This window comes from Triplophysa rosa, linkage group LG23 (genome assembly GCF_024868665.1).
Source record: "Triplophysa rosa linkage group LG23, Trosa_1v2, whole genome shotgun sequence".
In the NCBI taxonomy this organism is placed as follows: Eukaryota; Metazoa; Chordata; class Actinopteri; order Cypriniformes; family Nemacheilidae; genus Triplophysa; species Triplophysa rosa.
Window position 1 is genome coordinate 20,015,500 of NC_079912.1, and position 22,259 is coordinate 20,037,758.

Consider the following 22,259-nt stretch of genomic DNA (forward strand, 5'->3'; position numbering starts at 1 on the left):
AGAATGTGTGTAGCTGAATTCTCATTACCAGCTGTAGGACTGTGATGAAAGTGAAAGTAGTTTAGAGTGGAGCTCAGTCAAATGTTTACAATCGCTGATAACCAAACACTACTCCAGCGGCTCTTCCTCTTCTCTAAGGAAGGCCTCGCCCCTTTTGTGGCGTATTCCTTTGGGCGGAGGAATAGTGACATCATGTACCCGGGAAGTAGAGGGCTGTAGTCCGATTCCAGCCGTTCTCTGTAGTCCTTGAAAAGTGAATTCTGTTAAAGACAATATCTCACATGGCATTGAACTTTGAGCTTTATCATTTTGCAGATATTGTTTATGCTCTAACAGCAACATTACACACTTGGTTGAAAAGGTTGAAAATGGGATCGCGGAGAATGGGACCTTTCAATATACTTTGACATTCTAATAATTTCAAATATATCTCCAAATTAATGTAGAAACAACACATTTCTTTAACATCATCATTTTATGAATGAAAGCAAACATTCTAATATTATTGGCTTCGCAACTGATGTTTTTATTAAATATTATGTTCTTTTCTACCAATCAAACCCTTTATAGGGCACACTTATAATAAGTGTGTCCTTCTTCCTGTCTAACAGATAGGAAATATACAGAAAATAAATTAATAAAGTTCTCAAACACTTTACAGTCTTTACTGCTAAATACATGAAATACAGAAGAATCCTCATTAAAGTTACAAAATCACATAGATTTCTTCTTTTATTTTGTTCTTTGATTAACATTAGTGACAGGAGTCATAGCAGCACGTTTAAGAACGCGGCCCCTTTAAGAGCTGCCTCTCTACGCAGGTCTAATGCGCTTCCCATTTTCACTACTCTTTGCATTCATGTAAGACTGTTTTAACTCGTTGAAGACTATGCTTGCGAAAATACTGGACAAAATGTGCTTTCTGGCATAATCTTGTGTGTTTTTGTCTGACAGATTCTGACGCAGTCTTTACCCCATGTGTACGTTATACACCAGACGGGACCGCTGTTGTGTGGCGTTGAGCCGTGTTCCACAGCCAGAAGCTGTCAATCTAAACTGGGCGTGTCAATACAACCATTTCAAATTTCGTCCAGATAGTTTAAAGGCTTTTATATGAATAAAAGCTTGATTATGTAATGTAACGCTAGACAATGATTACAGAAAAAACGGATGTTGCGTTAATGGCGTTAAATATTTTTAACGCGTGTATCTGAAAAAATATATTGCATCCGTTAAAGCGTTAACGTTGACAGCCCTAATATACTGTATATATATATAATACTAGGGATGCACCGATATGTACATTTTGGCCGATAACGATAACCGATAATTCTTTAACATTGGAAGCTGATAACCAATACATTGGCCGATATACCGTATCTAAACAAGGTAACCATTAGTTCTCCTTTTTCCCCTGAAAATCATGTACCAAGCCTATTTTACACTAATTAACGATTCTTTAACCTTCAAACTTTTCTGATATATTTAATAAACATATTATAGATATGTTTTCAATAGCCACGTCTAACAGGTCTCATGACAGAAAGCATTCAAACAGCAGTCTGATTCAAACAATATGTTTTGTTCTTATAATTTACACATTCCTAAATACTGTATCTACATACTGTACCTTCATCAGCAATGTTTTGATAATAGCAGTAAGTGAATGATCACGACAGAAAGATAAAATACAGTACAGTACTAACTGCGAGCAGCATGCAGATGAAGTAGTTTAACCAGAGGAAATTATTTAAGATTTATCGGCTTTAATAGATCGGCACAAATTTTATTATCGGCCAATACCGATAACATTAAAAATGACCATTTATCGGCCGATAACGATATGGCCAATAATTTATCGTGCATCCCTATAAAAAACATCATACCAGAAACCCTACACTTATCCAACCTGTAGAAAAACACCACCAACAGACCCTGACCAACAATCATTTTACACAAAAACAAAAGGAGTTCCAAAAGCTTTTGCAGACATGCTATTAAATGTTTGTTACATAACAATTACTTTCACGTGGTGGAAAGAACGTTAAAGAAAATGACAAAACATAAGCAGCAGAAACATTTCCTTTAGGAAACATGCTACTATTAAACCACAAAGAACATTCAATTCAGCAAAAACACATCATTACATTAAGAGATGTAAACACAAGTAAAAGTCTGTAACAAATGTGTGTTGTGTTAATGGAGGAGAGTAATTGTTATAAAACTGCTCTTAGCCTCAGGGGTTAGATATCCAAATGCAGCTTCAATCCACAAACGATAAAGGCAATGGTCATGGCAGGCAGAAAACAGGCATATACTATGAAACTGGCAATGGTCTGGGCAGGCAGCAATGGTCTGGGCAGGCAGCAATGGTCTGGGCAGGCAGCAATGGTCCACAAGACGGTAACTAAATCCTAAACTCTACCATCGCAGACGGCCAGAATTACAGTTAACACTAAACAAGACTTCGCAGAAGTGAAAACAAACAGGCTTATGTAGACAGGGGTAATGAGACACAGGTGACAATAATTAGGAACAATGAGTCCATGCTAAGGATTGTGGGAATTGTAGTCCAGAGTGAATGTATAGATCCGGGGGAGTGCCCTCTTGTGGATCTGCAGGTAGTAATGGAAGAAACAAAGCTTTTCCAAGCTTTGAATCAATTGAGCCAATGAGCTCTATGCATGTGTCTCAAAAATGAGAAAACAGTTCAATTTAGCCGATGCTGTACATTGTGGCACACAGCAGTGGTATATAGAAGTGGCGTTCTACTGTAAAGTAAATGTTTTTTGCTAACAACCTCTTTTGAAGAGGTTCTTTGCTCATAATTCCTCATCCTCCACAACCACTGAAAATGGCTGTAATTCTTTGATCATCTGCATTGTGTAAATATTAATAGTGTGTTCACATCACATCAAATGTCTTCTTTAATCACTTTTGTCTGTAAGATGTCCAGAAGATGCAGTGTGATGCACTTCATACATACCTTATCTATGAACATCACCTCCATCAGATGTATGTCTAGTCAATAAATCAGGGCGTTTGGGAGTGCATGTGTTTTAACTTTGATGAGGTGATGTCTTGTGTCTGTTTATAGTACAATTTGTCTAGTTTTAATGGTTGGTTATCTTAGAATGTGTGTAGCTGAATTCTCATTACCAGCTGTAGGACTGTGATGAAAGTGAAAGTAGTTTAGAGTGGAGCTCAGTCAAATGTTTACAATCTCTGAGAACCAAACACTACTCCAGCGGCTCTTCCTCTTCTCTAAGGAAGGCCTCGCCCCTTTTGTGGCGTATTCCTTTGGGTGGAGGTTATTAAGAACAGATAGGAAATATACAGAAAATAAATTAATAAAGTTCTCAAACACTTTACAGTCTTTACTGCTAAATACATGAAATACAGAAGAATCCTCATTAAAGTTACAAAATCACATAGATTTCTTCTTTTCTTTTGTTCTTTGATTAACATTAGTGACAGGAGTCATAGCAGCAGGTTTAAGAACGCGGCCCCTTTAAGAGCTGCCTCTCTACGCAGGTCTAATGCGCTTCCTATTTTCACTACTCTTTGCATTCATGTAAGACTGTTTTAACTCGTTGAAGACTGTGCATGCGAAAACACTGGACAAATTGTGCTTTCTGGCATAATCTTGTGTGTTTTTGTTCATTCAAGCATGAAAGGAGTTAATACTGGTGCACTGTCTGACAGATTCTGACGCAGCCTTTAGCCCATGTGTACGTTATACACCAGACGGGACCGCTGTCATGTGGCGTTCAGCCGTGTTCCACAGCCAGAAGCTGTCAATGTAAACTGGACTGGTCAATACAACCATTTCAAATCGCGTCCAGATAGTTTAAAGGCTTTTATGTAAATAAAAGCTTGATTATGTAATGTAACGTTAGACAATGATTACAGAAAAAATGGATGTTGCAAAAAAATATTTTTAACGAGTGTATCTGAAAAAATATATTGCATGCGTTAAAGCGTTATGGTTGACAGCCCTAATATATATATATATATAAATACAGTATGTATTTTTGTGTGTGTGTGGGGGGGGCATGAAGAGCAAAACTTCAAATGCGGAAGTGCAACAAAGACAGTTTGACAGATTAACATCATCATCCATTATCATCCATTTTTCAGTATTTTAAAATCAACGAGCTGTGTTCTGATTATAAAAAATCTTCTGGTGTTTGTCTGTTCAATTTTCAAAGAAATTTAAGGTAAATTACTGCTTACGAAGCTTCTCAAGTTTTCGTATTGAGGCTATTAGTAACAACAGACAAACTGTTTTTGTTTACTACAAGGTATATCCAGAAAAGCCACAGCTCTCTGTCCGCTTAAGTGTGGAAATGTTCACCTCCTCAGTGTGACGGATTTGTCACTTGTGTTTTAACTAAAATCTAGTGGCATTGACGTTGTCGAATCACATCATTTGTAATTTACATCAGATGGGCCCCACATTATTTAGTTTAATATATGAGATTTGAGCTGTTTGGCGACCCATACCCGAAATGTGACCTCTGCATTTAACCCATCCAGAGAGTAGTGAACACACGCACAGCAAGTCGTGAACACACCCGGAGCAGTGGGCAGCTATCACTGCAGCGCCCGGGGAGCAAGTAGGGTTAAGGTGCCTTGCTCAAGGGCACCTCACTCGTTACCCGCCGGCCCTGAGAATCGAACCGGCAAACACCCGACCCCGACGCTTCAACTCTCCAACCATTAGGCCACAACTGCCCCCTCTCTAATAAAGCACTTTTTGTTAACGATATGATAACAGATCATAAAATAGACATGCTCTGTTTGACAGAAACATGGCTAAAAACAGATGATTATATTACTTTAAATGAATCTGTCCCCCAAGATTATTATTATAAACACGAGCCTCGTCTAAAAGGCAGAGGGGGAGGTGTCGCAGCACTTTAAAATAACTATTTTAGCATTTCCCAGAAATCTAAATATAATTATTTTGAAGTCATGGTACTTCATGTTTCAACACCTAATACTAAGGATAAAACATTTTTTAAACTTATTCTAGCTATTGTATATATGTCATGACAGAACCACGGGAGACCCAAGTGCGGGGGAAAAAACAGAGTCTTTATTAGTCACTGACAAAGGCAGAGAAATATACAGGTCATGAGCGTTTCCCTTTGGAGAAGCAGAGAGACAGCACGGAGAGTCAAGGATGGGCTGCCGGTGCTGAGAGATGGGCGGTAGCGCCTGGTGGCCTCACTCGACTCGGAGTCCGCGTTGACTGAGAGGTGAAAAGCTGCGCCTGGAGAAGTAGTTGGTGAGTTCTCCCAAGAAGACAACTGACTGCGATGACCACTGACCGGAGCGCTGATGCAAGCTGCTGGAGGAGACAGAGCAGAAGGAGAAGCGAGGAGAGCAAGGAAGGTAAGCATATATTCCATGAAGCAAGACAAGACTAGACTATGGTAGAGTCTCTCAGGTGAGAAAACACTAAACAAGAAATAACTTCAACAGGAGAGCCGCAGCATCCCCTGGGGCAGTGTGGGCAGAAAAAATCTACAATGAACAGACACTGGACAACAAACACAGAGGGAATTATAAAGAGAACGTAACGAGGAGATCATACTCAGGTGTGGAGTAATTAAGGAAACGATGATGTCTAATGAGTGAAGTGCCAACAGGCGTGTGAACACGGAGTGGAAAAACACCAGTGCAGGGGAAGTCATACGGAAACACGAGGGTGGGGTGAATGACGCAGACACAAGCACGAGGCCAGCCGAAGCTCGGTGACAGCCATGTGCTCGACAAAAAACAAAACAATCCCCGTGCCAGATGATGACCCGACCAGACCGTAACAATATAGGCCTCCAGGGCACCACACAGATTTTATTAAAGAATTTGGTGGGTTCTTATCAGAACTAGTACTGGCCGCAGATAGAGTCCTTGTCGTTGGTGACTTTAACATCCATGTAGATAACGTTACAGATGTAGAATCATACTTTAAATTTAATACTGTCTTACGGAATAAATGTGGACGACGTTAAAATCCTTCAGCAGAGTGAAGACATTTCGGATCATTATCTGGTATTATGTTTACTTCACTGGCATACGGCTGCAAATAAAACTCATTGTTACAAATATGGTAGAACAATAACTTCAACTACCAAACATGCGTTTCTCGATAATCTGCCCGAATTGTCTCAAATCGCTAGCATGAGAAAAACGTTGAAGATCTTGACACTAACACTGAAAATTGTAATTCCACCTTCTCAGTAATGCTAGACACAGTTGCTCCTCTACGTTTAAAGAAGATTAAAAATGGCAGTCCCACACCGTGGTATAATGAACACACTCAGGCTCTAAAGAAAGTGGCCCGAAAAATGGAGCGCAACTTTAAGAAAACTAAATTAGAGGTATTTCGTACAGCATGGAAGGATAGTATTCGAAAATACAGGAAAGCCCTAAAAACTTCTAGATCCGCCTACTTTTCATCTCTAATAGAAGAAAACCAGAACAACCCTAGGTTTTTATTTAACACTGTGGCTAAATTAACAAAAAAGAAATCGTCGGTGACTTCTGATCCTGTATATCAGCATAACAGTGATGAATTTATGAACTACTTCACAAATAAAATCCAAGATATTAGAGAAAAAATTATAACAATGCAATCAGAAGTGAAACCCGCTGAACAAACTAACTACAGTGCCCTTAAGGAGATAATGCAATTATGTTATACCGTAGATCAAGATGAGCGGTCTAAAATCATTAGATCATCTAAATCAACAACATGCATGCTAGACCCTATACCTACAAATCTACTGAAAGAGATGCTCCCAGAAATTATAGATCCTATTCTTGGTATTATTAACTCATCTCTGACATTAGGACATGTGCCTAAAGCATATAAGGCCCCTTGTCAAAAAACCCCAACTCGACCCTAGAGAACTAGGGAACTACAGGCCTATATCGAATATACCTTTCATATCTAAAGTTCTGGAAAAAGTAGTTTCAACTCAATTATGCTCCTTCCTCCAAAGGAATGACATCAATTAAGAATGGTTTAAATCTTATTTATCCGACCGTTTTCAATTTGTAGCAATAAACAATGAGGTGTCACGCAAATCGCAAGTCCAGTACGGTGTACCAAAGGGCTCAGTCTTAGGGCCTCTGCTCTTCACATTATACATGCCATGTTGGTTGGAACTGCATCCAAGTTTTTCACCTACTGTTGCACTTGTGTATATGGTTGAGTGACAATAAAGGGATTTGATTTGATTTTGATATGAGACTGCTCCAGCACTGGCTGCACGATCGTGTCTCGAGGCATGCCTGGCGACCGGGCAAATTTCGAGTGATGGTCACCCTCAGGTGCCTTCAAACATTCAGTCTGTGGTCAGATCTGCACTTCCTGAGGTCAGGGATGCCCTTAGGGCAGATCTTGAGATGAGTTGTGGTGCCTTAGGGTTAGAGTTAAAAGCTAGGCCTCAAGCACGGGCTGGGGTGCCGTTGCCTCTGGACGGGGCCCCAGCTGCGTTGGCATATCAACAGCCTGGAGCTTCTGACAGAGCTTCTTGCCCTGAAAGGTTCTTACCGTTAATTCAGGGCAAGCATGTATTGATCCGGTCAGAAAATACGCCTACAGTAGCATACATCAATCATCAGGGGGGTGTACTCTCCTCCTTTGGAGTCTGCAGAGCATCAAATCCCTGCGAGCCGTTCATATCCCGGGTCACCTCAACCATGCGGCGAATGCACTCTCACGGCAAAAGACGATACGGGTGGAATGGAGACTCCACTCTCGGGTAGTTCAGCTGATTTGGTACACCTTCGGGGAAGCCCAGGTGGACCTGTTTGCCTTCCTGGAGAACACCCATTGCCCATTGTGGTACACCCTGACCGAGGCTCCCCTCGGCGCAGATGCTTTGGCGCACAGCTGGCCCCGTCATCTCTGCAAGTATGTGTTTCCCCCAGTGAGCCACCTTGCACTGGTACTCCAGAAGGAAGCAGAACAGATTCTCCTGGCTGCTCCCTATTGGCCCAACCAGGTGTGGTTCTCAGACATTATGCGCTTAGCGTCAGCCACTGCTTGGCAGATTCCCCTGAGCCAGCACCTTTTTACTCGGGATCAGAGCATAATCCAGCACCCCAGACCGGATCTGTGGAATCTCCATGTCTGGTCTCTGGACACGATGCAGAAGATCTAGTGGGTCTACCACCTGCACGGCCTAATTGTTAGGTTCCTCACAGCAACCAGGAGATTGAACCCTTGTAGGCCTGCTTCTATACCCTCATGAGACCTGAATATGGTCCTGGAGGGCCAACACAGGGCCCCATTCGAGCCACTGGAATCAGCTGATCTGGCTGTTCTCGCCCAGAAAACGGCCCTTCAGGTGGCACTGACTTCTCTGAAGAGGGACCTTCAGGCACATTCTGTCAGCCTGTGTGAGTGTCTAGAATTTGGGCCGGAGTTCTCACACATCGTGTTGAGACCCCGTCCCGGTTATGTGCCCAAATTTCCCACCACTTCTTTCAGGTGGTAACCTTTCGAGTCCTTCCTGTCGGGAAGGACCCAACCCTCATGGTACTTTGTTCTAACCCGTTCGTGCATTCTGCATTTACATGGACCGTACTGGGAGCTTTAGTCGCTTGGAACAGCTTTTTGTCTGCTTTGGGGGACAGCAGAAGGGGAAGGCTGTCTCCAAACAGAGGCTCTCGCATTGGATTGTAGATGTCATTAATTTGGCATACCAAGCGCAGGACCTGCCACATCCTCTTCTGGTCAGGGCACACTCTACCAGAGGTATTGCCTCCTCTTGGGCGTTGGCAAAGGGAGGCTCGCAAGCAGACATATGTAAACAGGGCTCAACGCTAAGGATTTTTTCTACTGGGCCGGTCGGGCAAGTGATTCCAGTTTTTACTGGCCCTGCCAAAATTGTCACTGGCCCCACCACAAGTATTAAATAATATCTAGTTTTTTTTTTTACCTGTGCAATCTTAATAAATAAGGGTATGATACCATAAAAACTATTAGTCTAGAACTCAAATTTTTAAATACTGTTGAAGACAACTAATCAGTAAGTAATAAAATAAGATCAAGTAATCAAAGTATGTGTAATAGCACAGATAAATGTAATAAAGCAAACATACGAATAATCAGTGCATTTCAGTTTTAGGTTGGTCTAATAATAGTAGTTATCAGGTACAGAAATTAAATAATGTATTTTATATAATATTGATTCAACCTTACTAAAGTTATAATTTAATCTGTAAAGAGCAGTGAGTGTTGTTTGTCTTCGTTCTTTGTTGTTTGATGAACAAAACTGAGACGTTTATTATGCTGCTGCCCCTTAAAGAGATGCACAGATCTAATATAATGTAACACAAGCATTTTGTTTCCACATGCGTTCTGTTCCCGTAAAACGTAATTTATTACTTTTTACAAGGATACTTGGTAATATTGGTATTTTGGCATAATTTTGTGGCGATATGTCTGATTAAGAGTAAGAAGACGTGAATGAGAATTGTCTGATGCAGCATTCCGGCCACGCGTGTATCTGAAACAGCACGTGAGAACCGAATCCAGTCCTCTTTTGCATCTTCTTGGGATTATTTAAATAGGCAAGTCTTAAAAATTTTCAAATTATAATTTTCCATGACAATACAGAACTGGCTCGATCGGGCAAGTGACAGTTCTCTCAACTTGCCCGAGATTCTCCCATGCTGGTCCCATGCTGTCGGGCAGTCCTTTATGTCGAGCCCTGTGTAAAGCTACTGGTTGGGCTACTCATGACTGTTCGACCCTAGTATCAGGCAGACCCTTGTGACCGGGCTAGATGCGGTGTACGTTGTGGACTCCTCTTTCAGCAGCCCCATACATAGTTTTAGTCCCACAGGCTTAGTTTCCGAGTTGGTAAACCCTGTGTCTTCCCCTCGGCAGGTACCGCCCTTCCTCCAGCACCTAGGTGGATACCCTCTTGATGATAGGGTTCCTCGCAGTGCTCTTTTCAGATGTGTTGCTACCGACCGATTTTACCTACCTTTTTTCCTCTTTTTTCCTTTTTTCCAGATGGTTCCCCCAACCGTCCAGCTCCTCTGTTTGGAGCAGGGAGACCGTTCGCTGGAGGACCACACAGATTTACTATGGTCCTGGCTGCCTTTCTCGATTACGGGTGACAGTTTAACGCGGGCTTAGAGTTTTATAGAGTTTTTCAGTGGGTCGAGGTGATACTTGGCGAGTCGTGCCAATGGGGAGTTGCCTCCTGGGAAGGGGAGGGTGAACTACAACACTTCGATAGGGTTGGCGGCCAGTCTCGGTCAGCGGGTATGAATAACAGTGAAAGCAACGGTAGTTAGGGGTCCTGCGACACTTTCAAAAAACATGCGTCGGCCTGTGCCTTTTCTTCAGCCTCCTAAACCAAACTACAGTGAAAGCCTTGGGGGAGGTTGTCGTATTCCGTTCCCCTAACCTACCCGATAAACTCTTCTTGGACATTCCTGGCAGATCGGAGATGGTACATCATTCCATTGTCCTCAAGAATCCAAGTCCCTTCCGCCAGCCGGTGTACCGTGTTCCTGAGAAACTGCTACCCGTAATGAAAAAGGAATTACAAATTATGCAACAACTCTCTGTCATCGAACCGTCATCGAGTGAATGGAGCAGCCCCATAGTGCTGGTGCCCTAGAAAGATGGTACATTGAGGTTTTGTTTGGACTTCAGAAAGCTGAACAGCATCAGCAAATTTGATCCTTACCCAATGCCACGTGTGGACGAACTAGTGGAAAGGCTTGTAAGAGCTAAGTACATTAGACCATTGAAACCGGAATGTAAGGAGTTTACTGCCTTCAAAACAACATTTGGCCACTTCCAGTTTAATGTCCTTCCATTTGGCCTTCATGGAGCTCCTGCTACCTTTCAAAGGATGATGGATCAGATTCTACATGGTACAGATGACTATGCTGCAGCTTACCTTGATGACATCATAATCTTCAGTAATACCTGGGAAGATTACCTTAAGCATCTTAAGGAAATATTGTTGCGTATCAAGAATGCAGGATTGACCATCCGCCCTGACAAGTGTACCCTAGCCAAATCAGAAACCCAATATCTTGGTTTTGTGTTGGGTCAAGGACTGATCCGACCTCAAGAGGGGAAGGTGGAGGCCATCAAGGGAGCTGAGCGGACTGTGACAAAAAAACAGGTCAGATCTTTTCTTGGACTGTTGGCTGGTACAGGAAGTTTATTCCAAACTTCTCAGCCAGGGCAATAGCCCTAACGAACCTAACCAGAAATAACCGAACAACATGTTATGGACTGAGTGTGAAAATGATTTTAGAGACTTGAAAGATGCACTCTGCTGTCATGATTCTGCCTCATCTTGTCATGTCTTTCTTGATCTAGTGGCAGAATCACTGCAGGGTCCCCTGTTTAATGTGGAGAGAAGCAGTTTTGGCCCACTTGGCCTTCCATATACTCTCTGGTGTCACGTCTTTAAGCCCCGCCCTCTCGTTCCCTCGTTAGCTTCCCCTTAGTGTTTGATCCTTGTCACCTGCCCGTCACCTTCCCTGTGTTATCATCCCTCGTTTGTATTTCCCTTTAAAAAGCCCTTGTGTCTATTGTCTTGTGCTCATTCGTTGTGTATTGATGGTGTGCTTCTGTGCTTGTGTTTTCATGGTGTGTATACCTGGTCCTCATGCTTGTGTTCCTGTTGTGGATTCTTCCGTCTTGTCTTAGTAAGTGTTGAGTTTAGTTCATGTCTATTGTTGGTTAGTCTAGTGCAGTGGTCACCAACCCTGTTCCTGGAGATCGACCGTCCTGCAGACTGCAGCTCCAACCCTGCTTCAGCACACCTGTCTGTAATTATCAAGCAAACCTGAACACCTTGATTAGATAATTCAGGTGTGTTTGATTGGGGTTAAAGCTGAAATCTTCAGGACGGTCAATCTCCAGGAGCAGGGTTGGTGACCACTGGTCTAGTGTTTAGTTAGTCTTTGTCTCTGTTTAACTGTTGTTACTGTTTTAACCCTGTGTGTGTTCTTGTTTTGTGTTTTATTTGTTAATAAACCCCGTGTTAACCCCTTCAATGCTGCCTGCAATTCTAAAACCTGTTCATTTTATTAAAGAAAAAAATGTGGTGAAACTTCTGGGCTCCACTTTATAATTGTGTGCCAAAAGAGTTATATGAGCGCTTAAAGGGATAGTTCATGCAAAAATAAAAATTCTGTCGTAATTTATTCACCCTCATGTTGTATAAAACCTGTATAAGATTATTTCTTCATTGGAACACAAAAGAAGATATTTTGAGTAATGTCTCATTGGTTTTGTGTCTATACAATGGAAGTAAATGGGGTTCAGTGTTGTTTGGTGACCAGTATTCTTCAAAATATCTTCTGTGTTCTACAGAAGACAGAACATAATAAATATGGTATTTCTACCTTTGTAGCTGTTTGGTGAATAGCATGTTTGTTTCATTGGTTTGGTTTATATGAAATGTTAAGTAGGCTACAATAAAACAGACATTTTAAGACAAAATCCAAGTCATTGACTCAACTGTCATTAAAATAATCCAAGCTAATCATTGTCTTGACTAAAATGGCTCTCCTGATGTTTTCAGTAGAAATACAGAAGTAAGACTTTGTTTAAGAAGAGGGTTTCCATTTGAGTAGATTCATCAGCTTTGTGTCTCAGAGTTATTTCAAATGAATGTGCGGGGAAATCATGAACACAGCGTGAGAATGGACAAGAGGTTTTGGAAAATAGGAGAACAGAATGTTTGAAATATGAAACCCAAGAAATAAACCTTAACATGCAAACTTGTTGTTGTGCTTATTTCTTAACCATATTCTTCATGAATGCGTAACAAACTAATAAACATTTTACTTGGAATGTCTAAAACAGGATTACACAACAGATAGCATCCAACAATAACACATCGATAGGATTACAAACATTTCTGCGTTAACTGATGTAATTTATGCGCATATCGGAGATGTATGTAATGTATGTATGTTGTAGCGTGTGTAAATCCAGCTTAAGACAAAGTCTATGTCAACATAAGAGTCTCTCATCACAGGATCTCTGACATTGCCCCTCCCTATCCAGACACCACTCGTGGTGTCCTTGAGAGAAAGTCCACAGTGAAATTTTGCGAACCTGATCTATAAAGGCTCTTAAAGTCAAATGGCTGTATGGCCAAGAACCACCTAGTGATTCGAGCATTCGTATCCATCATACGACCTAACCAGGCCAATGCTTGGTGGTCTGTCTCCAGCCTGAATTTGCACCCAATCAAATAGTATTTAAAAAAAGAGTCCAAAGCCCACTTAACAGCCAAACACTCCTTTTCAACAGTAGAATAGTTTATCTCTCTGGGCAGGAGTTTTCTACTGATGTAGATGACTGGCTTGAGTTGGCCTTGTTCCTCTTGCAGGAGAACAGCTCCATCGCCCTGTTGCGATGCATCTGTCTGCACTGTAAAGAGATTGTCAAAGTTCGGTCTGAGGAGGACTGGTTCATGGCAGAGTGTCATGATTCTGCCTCATCATGACATGTCTATTCTTGATCTCGTGGCAGAGTCATGACAAAGTCTAAGGTTATATGTGGAGAGAGAGATTTTGACCCTTTTGGCCTTACATACTCTCTCTCCAGTCCACGTCTCTGTTCCCGCCCTCTCGTTCCTCGTTAGCTTTCCATCAGTGTTTCATCCCCTACACCTGTTCCCTTGTTAATTATCCTTTGTTTGTCTCCCTATAAAATTCCCTCGTGTTCATTGTCCTGTGCTCGTTCGTTGTGCTTCTGTGGCTATGTACCTTGTACGTTCTGTCTTACCTTGGATATTACCATAGTCAAGTAAGTCTAGTTTAGTGTTAGTTTATTGTAGTCTTGTCAAGTGTTGTGTTTAGTCCTTGTCAGTTTAGTGTAGTCAGTTTTTGTTCCTGTTTTGCTTGTTATATTATTTCCTGACATAGAGAGACAGCTTTCTATAGAAAGGCTATAAATACTGAATGTGGTTCAGAGTTTATCTTAAAGACAATCGAAAGCTTTCCTATTATATATATATATATATATATAAATTATGTAAAGACCTCCACATTCGTCTTTTATTTTGATTGTATTTTACAAAATTTACAAATCGACAAAGAGCAACAAACAACTGACAATTAAAATTAAATTTCTCTACAAGATAAAAACGTCAACCATATGATAGAACACACGCCAAATTTATTTCTATTCTGGCAAAAACACAGAACAGCCTTTCACTCTTTATTTCCTGGGCTTTTCTGTTTTGTCTAGACTTCTCACTGCCGGTCAAGCGTGGAAGCTGTGGCTATACCCTACAATTCAAAGTCAAGAAGATAACCAGTCCACGAGTAAAACTACTGAGACTAACCGTTCTGTGGACTCTCTTCCAAAACATTGATCTGATAAACCTGAGAACACATTACAACAACTTCAAAGTACAGATGATACATAAAAGTTAATCCGTAAACACGCAAAAACAATGCGTTACAGTGAAAGGTTGAGTCTGATGCCCTAAACAAAGGTTTATCACTATTCATAAAGATCAACGTTTTACATATCTAAAAATGTTATTGCATATCTTATTCATTTGTTGATTTCTGAAGTCAATGGTTTGCACAAAAGATTTAAGCAGCGTTATCTATAACATTGTACGTGTGTGACGCCGCTAGAAGTCCTTCAGCGAAAGTATGCATGAACTGAATTAAAAACATGACAAACAACAATTTACACATTTAAAAAATACAACATTGTTCCTAAACACATTAAGACAATTCTTGGAATGTAAATATTGCCTAACCTTTATAAACAAAGAAACAAACACACACACACACACACACACACACAGTTTCAGTTTCGCAATGAATGTTGTGATTTGCACTAATCGCGCAAAACATGCATTGTTGCTAGATTGTGAAGTTAACACTGTGCTTGCACAATACACAGCGAACATAAATGCTTGTCAACAAAAACATGTTAGACTCACTATCGTGGGTTGGTTGGTTGTCTTAACAGTAAAAGTGGTAGGCTAAACAAAAAATAAAAAGTAGCATGTAATGTAATCTATCTGTCATGTAATCAGTAATAAAATAGTAACTGTACTCTGATTAAGAGTATTTTAAAATGTAAAGTAATTCAATTAAAAGTACTTGATTTTAATCAGTTACTAACCAGCTCTGCACACACACACAGAAGCAAATGAACTAGAGCTCTAATGGCATCTCGGGTTGTTCACTCATCTGCATTGAGAGATAATCAGCAGGTCGTCTGCCAAAAGAAAAAGAAAACCATGGTCATAATCCCACATTTTTATGTGCTTTAATGGAGCACAGAAAAATAAAAACATCCCTTTCCCTAATCCCTAATGTTCCACAGAAAACATCTTTTTAGAAGTATTAAAATAAAATATTGATCCTCATGACCATGACACCGCCTCACCTTCTCTTGTACAGGTAGACAAACACAGCTGCACCGAATCCAAACAGCAGAACCGCTATGAGCATGAGCCCCACCTGCAGGCCGACAGATGACCCTGCTGGATATACACAGACAGTTTTTGATAGATTTGACTTCTGTTGGGCTCATGTAAGCCGGTCGTTGTGTGTGTGTGTGTGTGTGTGGTGTGTACCTCCATGAACCTGTTGATCCTGTGCAGCAGAACAAGACAGATCTTTGGTTTTGAGTATTTCATTGACCTGCTCCCTCTGGTGGTCAGAAATAGAAGCAGCAGGCCCGTGGGCATGCATAATGCCTGACTCACAGGACACATTTACACCTGAATCACCAAAATAAGATAAGATTCATAAATGTATACGTGTGACCGGAGTGTAATTTTGTGCAAATGTATTTGTGGATATTCCTCTTAACGTGTTTGATGCGTCTCACCTTGGAGATGTAAAGCTGAAATTCCACAGTTACATAACTTCTCTAATTCAACAGCAACATCATCCCTGGTGCAATCTTGGAAAAATTAAAGGAGATGTAAGATGAGCACATGAGATGACACATATAGACATCTATTATAAAATACAACTGTGTCGACGTTAGGCGTGTCACGATACATCGGTATTGACAATAACTGTGATATTAAAAACCATGATTATTGATATTGTGCTAGTAATACATATATTGTAATATTGTAAACAAACTCTCTCTGTGCCTCCATATAGACGGTTTCATCGGACGCAAAAAAAGAGATAAAAGTGCAGGACGCGACCGCCAGTCAAACAGTGTGAGTGATGGACTGTATCTTATGCGGTATCATTTCTTTGGGTGTGTGTCAGGCACAAGTTTGTGCATGCGTCACAACGGTTACACAACAACCTCGTCCCAAATTACCGGATTAAATCTTGAAAGAAACCCATAGATACCAACAGCTCAACTAACAACAAAAATCCCGGTTCCCTTTGACACAAACAGTGTGTGAACTACGACGGCACAATATTAAACCTAAATGCGACATGTGAGAACTTGAATAATATGCTGTACAATAATGCTTTTGTAAAATCAAATGATAAAACACACAGGGTTTACATTCTTTCTAGGAAAGAAAGCATCTCTCTCTCTCTCTCTCTGAATCATCAACATAAACTACTAGACATAACACACAACCATATTAAAATTAGGGATGTAACGATTCACCGTGAGCCGGTTGAAAATCGATTATAATGTGTGACGATGTGTGACGATTCAAATCGGTTGAGGTGTGAACTGAATCGCAATACATTTTTTGAACAACAGGGGCCGCCATGTTCACTGCAAACCTAAATGTGGACATGATGATATTTCTTAAATGCAAAAAAATCCAAGAAAAGCACAGACAGTATTAGTTTGTTTACATTAAAGAGACTTTTTCTATTATTAATTTGTTATAAAATTGCAGTTTAATTTTGTTATTTGAAATAAAACATAATTTTATTATACAAAGAAATGTGAAGCATTTAAGAAATAATGCAAGGGAAGTTGTTAATTTCTAATTTGTTTCAATCGTGAGTAAATCGCACCGTCGTGAGCTGAGTGAATCGTTACAGCCCTGATTAAAATGCATCAGTTATTGCAAACGATCACGATATTTTGATATTTTCTAAACCAGTGGTTCCCAAAGTAGGGGTCGGCACCCCCCAGGGGGTCGCAAGGCAGCAAGGGTGGGGTCGCAAGATGGTTTCCAGAAATATTTTTTTTGTATTATTAGGAATAGCGTATTTAATCAATAAGTGTAACAAAATATTAAAATGTTAGTTAAGTTGCCATGCAAATAAAAAGCCTTCAGCCTTTGGAATTTCCTCCCTCTCGATCCTGACCCCCGAGGTGATGACGTCACATTAGCAACCGCATTAGGTTAGGAGCAGCAAGTCAATTTACAGCACCATGTTAAACATTCCCATTTCTGTACGCAGATTCTTTTTCTGGCTTTACATATAGGATATTTTTATTGTCGAAATGAAATGTTTATGTTGACCAAAGACAACGCAGGGAGCCCAGCAGAGGAGTGCGGAGAAGCCATCGTCCTCAGGTACGAAAAGAGGCACATCCATCAGCACTCGAATCCGTTTGATTAAATTCAACCATCTGTAGTAATAGTTCATAGTTTATGTATAACAACAAGTTAAATAATGAGTAAATAACTATAAAGTCATATCATGTTCGACTGTGTTGTCATTATGCGCGAGTTTGGATAGACCTAATTAACGCATGTGTGCAGTTGCGGGCAATGTTTGTATACTTTACCCACCTCCGAGGATAGTGGGGGTCTTGAGTCCCTGGCACTGTTATTTTGGGGGAAGTTTGGGAACCCCTGTTCTAAACAACTTAGTCTGAACATATGTGAATGTGTGTGTACATATATAAGCGTGCACGTGTGTGACACAAGAGAGAAGTTCACACACAGTAGATCATTTGGAGAAGTTGATGTCCTGCGGTGAGAAGGTCAAAGATTAAGAATGTGTTTTTGTGGTTTAGATTTATGAGAACGCCGACAGGGTTGGCAGTACTACACTGTACTTCAACATACTTCCTGAATTTCCCTTCCAGTTTTTCTCTTCTGATGGTATGCACAGATCCAGCGAGGTGGAGAATGAAGGACTTGGGCACAGGTTTGGCAGACGTGGAGTCGCTTGAGAATAAATCCAGGAAACATTCTGTGTGACCGACGCACAGCGAGATGCAGAATCCAACCTACACACGCAAAAACAAACACACAGGTATGTGTGTGAAAACAGCAGGAGATCTTTACAAAAAAGTGAAAGTGACCTATTAGTCAGCTATGGTGACCCGAAATGTGACCTCTGCATTTAACCCATCCAGAGAGTAGTGAACACACGCACAGCAAGTGGTGAACACACGTACACCCGGAGCAGTGGGCAACTATCACTGCAGCGCCCGGGGAGCAAGTAGGGGTAAGGTGCCTTGTTCAAGGGCACCTCAGTCGTTGCCCGCCGGTCCTGGGAATCGAACCGGCAACCTTCTGGTCACGAGTCCAACTCTCTAACCATTAGGCCACGACTGCCCCATTAAAAAAGGTTCAAACAATTGTGAAACTGGCGTACCTGTTTGTTTCACATAACTTCTCTTCGTCTTTAAAGTCGTAGCGATATGTTTCTAACGAGTCACTCTCACAAACACCTGACCCCGACGCTTCAAAACACAACACCACTGATCTGAGATCTGCCGAGACAAAAAGAGAAACACGCAAACATTTGTACTTGCATCTATATATCACAGTTTTGTTCACAGTTTCCAGTTTTGGTATATTTATGTTCTTTATTCGCAGTAATGATCTTCACTTTCTTCCAGTCAGAGTCAACTTGAGCTGACAAAGTCACCATGTGACACCCATTTTTCGTAAGGAATATTATAACTGATTTATCTGTGGGGGTTATTACTTTTTAACTCACTCTCATGTTCAATCTTTTCATTCCAAAATGTACACGCTCACCTGCTCCAAAGACATTGTCCACTAGATACAGTCCATCTTTTCCCATGCTGGCCATTTTCAGTGAGACGGAAAACTTTTTATTTCCTTTTTTAACAAAAACCAAAACAAATCCTTGCAGATTAATCAACGGCGGACCCATCAACTCGACAAAAAATCTTCCCAGGGATTGGTTAGCTGCACAGATCCTGCCCACTTCATTGATGAAGACACTATCTAGGCCCGGGGCTATAGTGGGTTCGGGGGGACAGCCGTTCTGTTTCCTCGGCGTGGGAGCAGAAACCTGTGGATTCAGAAGGTGAATGTTCACATGACATGCTTTAAGACACCACAAACTCTCCGATCTGAAAGATGACCTCACCCTGTAAGCACTAAGATTGAGTCTGTCAGTTCCACAGCGGGACAGGCTCTCATCGCCAGGTGAGGCGTTGATATCCTCCAGCAGGGGGAGCTGTCCCGGTGTTAAAGCTTCTGTGAGCTCCGCTGTTTTTTTATCAGACCCGCGAGCGCGGTAAACGACCGCGTCCAACAAACCGTCCCGTGGAATAGGCTGATTCTGTTTGGAGGGCGGAGACTCGCTGCGGTACAACGCTATGGCGTCAGGTCCGTTCTGAATGGTGTTTGCTGGGATTGTGATGTCTGCGCCGACGTTATCGCTGCCAATCTGAGAAAGCACATTCAAAATGACAACAATGAAGTTTTATATGTATATTCTGCGCTGATCAGATTAACCACATTGCAACTTTTTAATGCTTCTGACAACAAAATATTTCCTGCATTTCTTTCTACTTTTGACGTGCCAGCATCTAGTCGTTGCTCACCAGGAAGAATCCGTCCTCATCAGTGTAGTATTCATTCAGCTCCAGCTCGTAATAAATTTCTCCCGTCTGTCCGTTGATCATCACCAGCCAGATGAAGTCCAGGAACATACGCGAGCCGGACGGATGCCACAGCTCGATGAACTCCTCATCCTCTGCCGGACCCGGCGAATCCGTGTTGATCTCACTGATCAGAAAATCTTCAGAGCTGTGAAAGGAAGGCTGACTCCGCCCCGAGCCTGACGTGTAAGAGGCTGAAATAAAGAGACAGATGTGGAAAAAAAACATCATGGGACTAAATTCTTTCAAATGCATTTTTGGAAACTGTTTGGAATTTTAGGTTGATATATACAGGGAGGGAAATAATGATTTGATCCCCTGCTGATTTTGTAAGTTTGCCTGCTTACAAAGAAATGAAGGGTCTATCATTTTTATGGTAGGTTTATTTTAACTGAAACCGAATATCAACCAAAAAATCAGGGGAAAAAATGTATATAAAGGTTATAAATTGATCTGCATTTCAGTCAGTGAAATAAGTATTTGATCCCCTACCAACCAGCAGTGGTGTAAAGTAACGAATTGCAACTACTCAAATTACTGTAATTGAGTGTTTTTTTCAGGAAATGTACTTTTTAAAGTTGTTTAAAAACAGTGTACTTTACAGTACAGTACAGTACAGTAGTTTACTTTTACTTGAGAACATTTTTAGTGCTGTATCGGTACTTTTAATGCGCTATTTTTCCTCACATTGTCGTCGCTACTTTATATGTTTAATCTTCATGTGATTGGCTAAGCAGAATAATCAGTCCCGTCACATGACCCCGTCCACTCAAATCGCGCATAGAAAACTTCCGTCACACAGATTTCAAGACATCTGCCGCCAATTTAGTTCAGTCATGGAGGAGGACGAACGTGTGCGGCAGGCAGGGCGTGTATCAAACGGTGGTTTTGCGCGCTTGAAAGTCACTGCAGGAAAGGGACACAATACGAAGGCTCGTCCGAGATATGGAGAAATATTAAAATTCTTATCACTCTGTTCGCCAAGTGTCAACCAAACGGCTATATCATGAGATAAAATTGTCCATCTCTATAAGTGTGTAGGGAACATATGCGATTGGATGCAGTTTTGCAGTTTTGCAAACTGTGCATTACCAGTTATAATGTTGTAAATAATGTTCAGTTTCTTGCACAGTTCGATCGATTCGCTTACTGTAAATAAAACGTCATTAATACATCGAAAGAAGCCGCAGGGATTACTTTTAACCAGCAAGAATTCTGGCTCCACAGAATGGTTATGTGTCTATATGGACCACAGATTTGTCCTGTGATTTTAAAGCCCTTTTCACACAGAGATCCGGGAAAATACACAGAAAATGTGTCCAGGAATTTGTCCCGGGATCGTTAGATTTCGTTCATTCACACTGCCAGTGATTTTCCGGAATCTGTGCGTGTGCGTTCACACACACCCCGTGAAGATCCCGTAAAAACACGTGACGGAATATACTGCAATGTAATGTTATGTGCATTTTTTTTGGTCATGAAAATAGAGTTGATCAAGGTGAAAGATATTTCCTTGCAGTGTTTTTAGGTGGCTAAATAGCGCAATTTGTTATTATTACTGCCTTCCTTTATTTACTGCCAAATAGGCCTAAATAATATCTCTTTTTTGTTTATTATTCTGTAGCATATATTGTTGCCTTTTGCGAATGACAAAGATGTCAATTTTGACCCTAACCGTAATTTTATTGGTAAATGCAGAAAAACGAAGAGGCACAAGAACGCAAGGTAGGCTAGCCCAACGAGATTAAGCTAAATATAAGTTAAATATAAAATGTCATATGAAAACAAATAAAAGACGATTGTTCAGTGCAAATTTACACAGCCTTAATTAAAAAATATAACGGAATGCTGCGAAGTTAAAATTAGCCAGTATTTTTGCAACATAGCCTAATGCAATACAAAATGCACAGTATAATAATTTTTCAGTAATATAATGTACAAAAATGTGAGTTTAAAAATAAGTTTATCGTTTTTTAAAACAAAGTTTTAGAAAAGTTTTTTAGCATTTAGATTTTGTAACCATTTCGGAATAAGATCGCGCAGATCAAATGAAATAAACCAGTTAATAGGGCCTAAAGCATATTGCACATAATGCTCTAAAAACTCATAAACACTATATATATGTCGGTATATGATCATCATGTTTATATTTACAATGTTTTTGTTGAGAAAAAGCAGCACATAAATGTGCGGGTGAAAGTTTGGAGTTAGTCTGTTAACTGCGGGTTTCTATCACTCTGATTTTATTTGCATTTTGTCAGAAATGAGTGATGGAAACGCCAAATTTCAAATTAAAAATCCTTCATTTGCAAAAAAGTTTTTACACTTGCTTGAGGTAGTTTTTCATTTTTTTTCGAAAAAGGGTTAATGCGAATAATGGGAGATGGAAACCCATTTGCCGAATAAATTCCTCCAAAAAGTCATGTAACTGCACTATGAGACGGTTCTCTTACTTTTC

The 22,259-nt window shown here is 40.8% G+C and overlaps 1 protein-coding gene across 3 annotated transcripts in view; it reads right to left on the reverse strand.

Moving 5' to 3' along the window:
- Nucleotides 1-5,086: 5,086 nt before the first annotated feature.
- Nucleotides 5,087-22,259, reverse strand: part of si:ch211-183d21.1 (uncharacterized) — a 28,084-nt gene continuing 10,911 nt past the window's right edge. Inside the window, exons 5-14 of one of the 3 annotated variants that reach the window (XM_057322647.1) lie at nt 19,745-19,995; nt 19,285-19,587; nt 18,927-19,206; nt 18,538-18,655; nt 18,003-18,166; nt 15,878-15,952; nt 15,621-15,767; nt 15,431-15,527; nt 15,164-15,259; nt 5,087-5,353 (exon numbers count right to left, since the gene is read on the reverse strand). In XM_057322647.1, coding sequence (XP_057178630.1) covers nt 15,196-15,259; nt 15,431-15,527; nt 15,621-15,767; nt 15,878-15,952; nt 18,003-18,166; nt 18,538-18,655; nt 18,927-19,206; nt 19,285-19,587; nt 19,745-19,995 — 1,499 coding nt within the window. In that variant the 3' untranslated portion in view covers nt 5,087-5,353; nt 15,164-15,195. Of the gene's footprint in view, nt 5,357-14,059; nt 15,260-15,430; nt 15,528-15,620; nt 15,768-15,877; nt 15,953-18,002; nt 18,167-18,537; nt 18,656-18,926; nt 19,207-19,284; nt 19,588-19,744; nt 19,996-22,259 lie in introns of those variants that run through there. The other 2 variants (XM_057322645.1, XM_057322644.1) reach the window with 2 other exon arrangements.